The sequence below is a fragment of the Colobus angolensis genome, unplaced genomic scaffold, assembly GCF_000951035.1.
Source record: "Colobus angolensis palliatus isolate OR3802 unplaced genomic scaffold, Cang.pa_1.0 Scaffold11, whole genome shotgun sequence".
In the NCBI taxonomy this organism is placed as follows: Eukaryota; Metazoa; Chordata; class Mammalia; order Primates; family Cercopithecidae; genus Colobus; species Colobus angolensis.
The window spans coordinates 2,518,704-2,521,492 of record NW_012112030.1 but is presented as its reverse complement, the minus strand read 5'-3'; the positions used below and the strand labels follow the sequence as shown (position 1 = coordinate 2,521,492).

General features: G+C 51.2%; 1 protein-coding gene across 1 annotated transcript in view; it reads left to right on the top strand.

The window, feature by feature from the left end:
• Window positions 1-293: 293 nt before the first annotated feature.
• The window catches only part of LPCAT3 (lysophosphatidylcholine acyltransferase 3), a 41,660-nt gene continuing 39,164 nt past the window's right edge, over window positions 294-2,789 (top strand). The window contains exon 1 of the mRNA XM_011952377.1: window positions 294-950. Coding sequence (XP_011807767.1) covers window positions 800-950 — 151 coding nt within the window. The 5' untranslated portion in view covers window positions 294-799. The remainder of the gene's footprint in view (window positions 951-2,789) is intronic.

Here is a 2,789-nt window from a genome sequence, read left to right as displayed (position 1 = left end):
TATTAGTGCAAAACTATTTGAATTTTTAATTAAAATAATAAGTGTTAAATATGCATATCTTAATTTCATCGCCTCTCGGGGGAAGATCACGTTTTACTACACGAAATTGCATGGAAAAGGGATACATGAAATAAAAGGAGCAATGACTGCTCCTGGGGCACTGGGCTTTCCACTGAACCTCGGGGAGTGAAGGCGACGAGTTTAACAGCCTAAGAATTTAAGAACGGGCCGGGAGGGGCCGTTAGGGGGCGCGCGCGAGGCGGCGCGGGCGTTCCCGCCTCCCCGTTACATGCCCCAGTAACCTCAGCGCCGGCGACCGGGAGTAACCTCGCGCGCGGGCTGTCCCCCCGCGCCCAGACTCTCGCCTGCTCCCGCCTCAGCCAATGGGAAGGCAGCGAACGGGCCGGCCGGTTGCTCGCCCGGGAGGACTCCTCCCGGGAGCACTTCGAACGGAGTTGAACGGTCGCCGGACCACGGGCTCAGACCTTTCCAATGGCAGCTCTGGGTCCCGACGCCAAGCCCCGCCCAGCCCTAGGCCTCCACCGTGTGCATTCTCGGCAGGAGTCACCTTTGCCTTACAAACCTTCAGACCCGCCCTCTTCCTACCTTGCCGCTCTAGGCCCCGCCCTCTGCGCGGGTCGGCCAATAACGGGTTGAGCTGGCGCCGCGGGGCGGGCCTCTAGCCAATGCGCACGCCGTGGGCGGGCCCCGAGCCGGAATTGGGGGTGAAGCGATAGCGTTTTGCCTGCATTTGGGGCGCACGGAGCTGGGGGGTCCCTGTGGGGCGCCCGGAGTTAAGATGGCGTCCTCAGCCGAGGGGGACGAGGGGACTGTGGTGGCGCTGGCGGGGGTTCTGCAGTCGGGTTTCCAGGAGCTGAGCCTTAACAAGTTGGCGACGTCCCTGGGCGCGTCAGAACAGGCGCTGCGGCTGATCATCTCCATCTTCCTGGGTAAGGACCCTCCTGCCTCCCTCCGCCCCTCGCGGAGTCCCCGGGGAGTAGGGGAGGAATGGGGACAGGACCGCCCGCTCTTCCCGGAGCCACCCGGGAGGGCTGTGCCGGGTGCGGGTGTGAATCCTGAAGCACACCAACAGCTATTGAGGGAAGACAGAAGTCCTGTCTCGAGTCTGGGGAGCTGTGCCCTCTGAACCTCTTCACCTTTCTCTTCAACCCCTGCCATGCCCTCTGGCCCCTCAGTAGGGCCCCCGCCCTCTTGTGCCAGGCTCTACCCGTGCTCCCACGACCTGTCTTTATTTGTCGCTCTGTTGAGTTCCACTGACTGGCCATGTGTCCTGCTCTGTCATTAATAACCACCCCGCACACGCGCGCATCTTATCGGTAGGCATAGGGCCCCTAACTTAGGAATTTTAGCCCTTTCGTCCTTTTCAGCCCCATATTCCATATTTCATATTCTTGGTGTTTGTTTTGTTTATTGCCAGCTTATATTATACTTTCGTCTCTTTTCTGTCCCTTTCCTACTATTTTCTTCTTATGCCATGTTGCTTTTTTTTATTTTCCAAGCCACCTACCTGTCATTTACCTTGGAATATCATTTTAATGCTGGACTTGGGAAACAGGACTAACAACCTCCTTAAAATCGATCCATACTATTCCAAGCGTTTATTACACGTGTGGTTCAAAGGATGTGGTGTATCTGAATTTATGCCACAACAAGCTGTATTACAACTGGTTTATAGGCTTTTTTACCGCATCCTCACTCCATGGTTTAATACATGGAGGCAGCATAGTACAATGGAAAAAAGTATGGGCTTTGAAGGCAAACAAATCACACCCAGCCTTGTTGCTGCTCACAAACTGAAGGACCCTAGGCAGGCCACAAAACCCTCTGGGGCCTAATTTCCATATCTATGAAATGAGGACAACAGTGCTTACCACATGGGATTGCTTTAAAGTCCTGTAGAAAGGCCAAGATTGGGAAGTACCTGTACATATATACACATAAAATGTAAGCAGTTGGAACGTTTTATGAAGGTTATGGAACTTTAGAAGAGGGTGGGTGGGAAGGATTAATCAAAAGCTACAAGTGGTGATAAGGAAACAGGACTGGGGCCAGAGCAGAGGGTTAGAGGTCTGAACCATGAGAAGTTTGAGATAAAGTTGGGCAGGAAAAGCCTTAAATGCCAGAGACAAGTTTGGCATTTATCCAGTAGAAGCACTGACATATAATATCACCAGAGGGTGTTAACCCAATCTAGATAATGGATAGGCATTAATTCATATTTAAACAACCTAGCCTAATAGCATTGTTATTTGCCTATTACATATCAAACCAAGATCTTCCTTTCTTCCAAATAAAGATCACCTTTTTCTTCCTCTGTAGAATTGTAAGATTTTAAAGATGGAATGGAACTGGGGTTGTGCAATTTGCTCAGTGTCACCCAGACATCACCCAAATTTATCAGCACCCCAGTCTAGGGTTATTTGCACTACACCAGCTTTGAACTTCCTACTCTTTCATCCTTTTTTCTGACCCAGTTGTTTGTTGACGTTGTAATTGGCGACTAGTGTTTACATTTGATAGGACGCAGTGGCTTATGCTTATAGTCCCAACACTTTGGGAGGCTGAGGTGGGAGGGTCACTTGAGGCCAGCCTGGGCAACATTTTATTTGTCTCTGCAAAAAAATTTTAAAAAATTAGGCCAGGTGCAGGGGCTCATGCCTATAATCCCGGCATTTTGGGAGGCCAAGGCAGGCAGATCGCTTGAGGTCAAGAGTTCGAGACCAGCCTGGCCAACATGGTGAAACCCCGTCTCTACTAAAAATACAAAA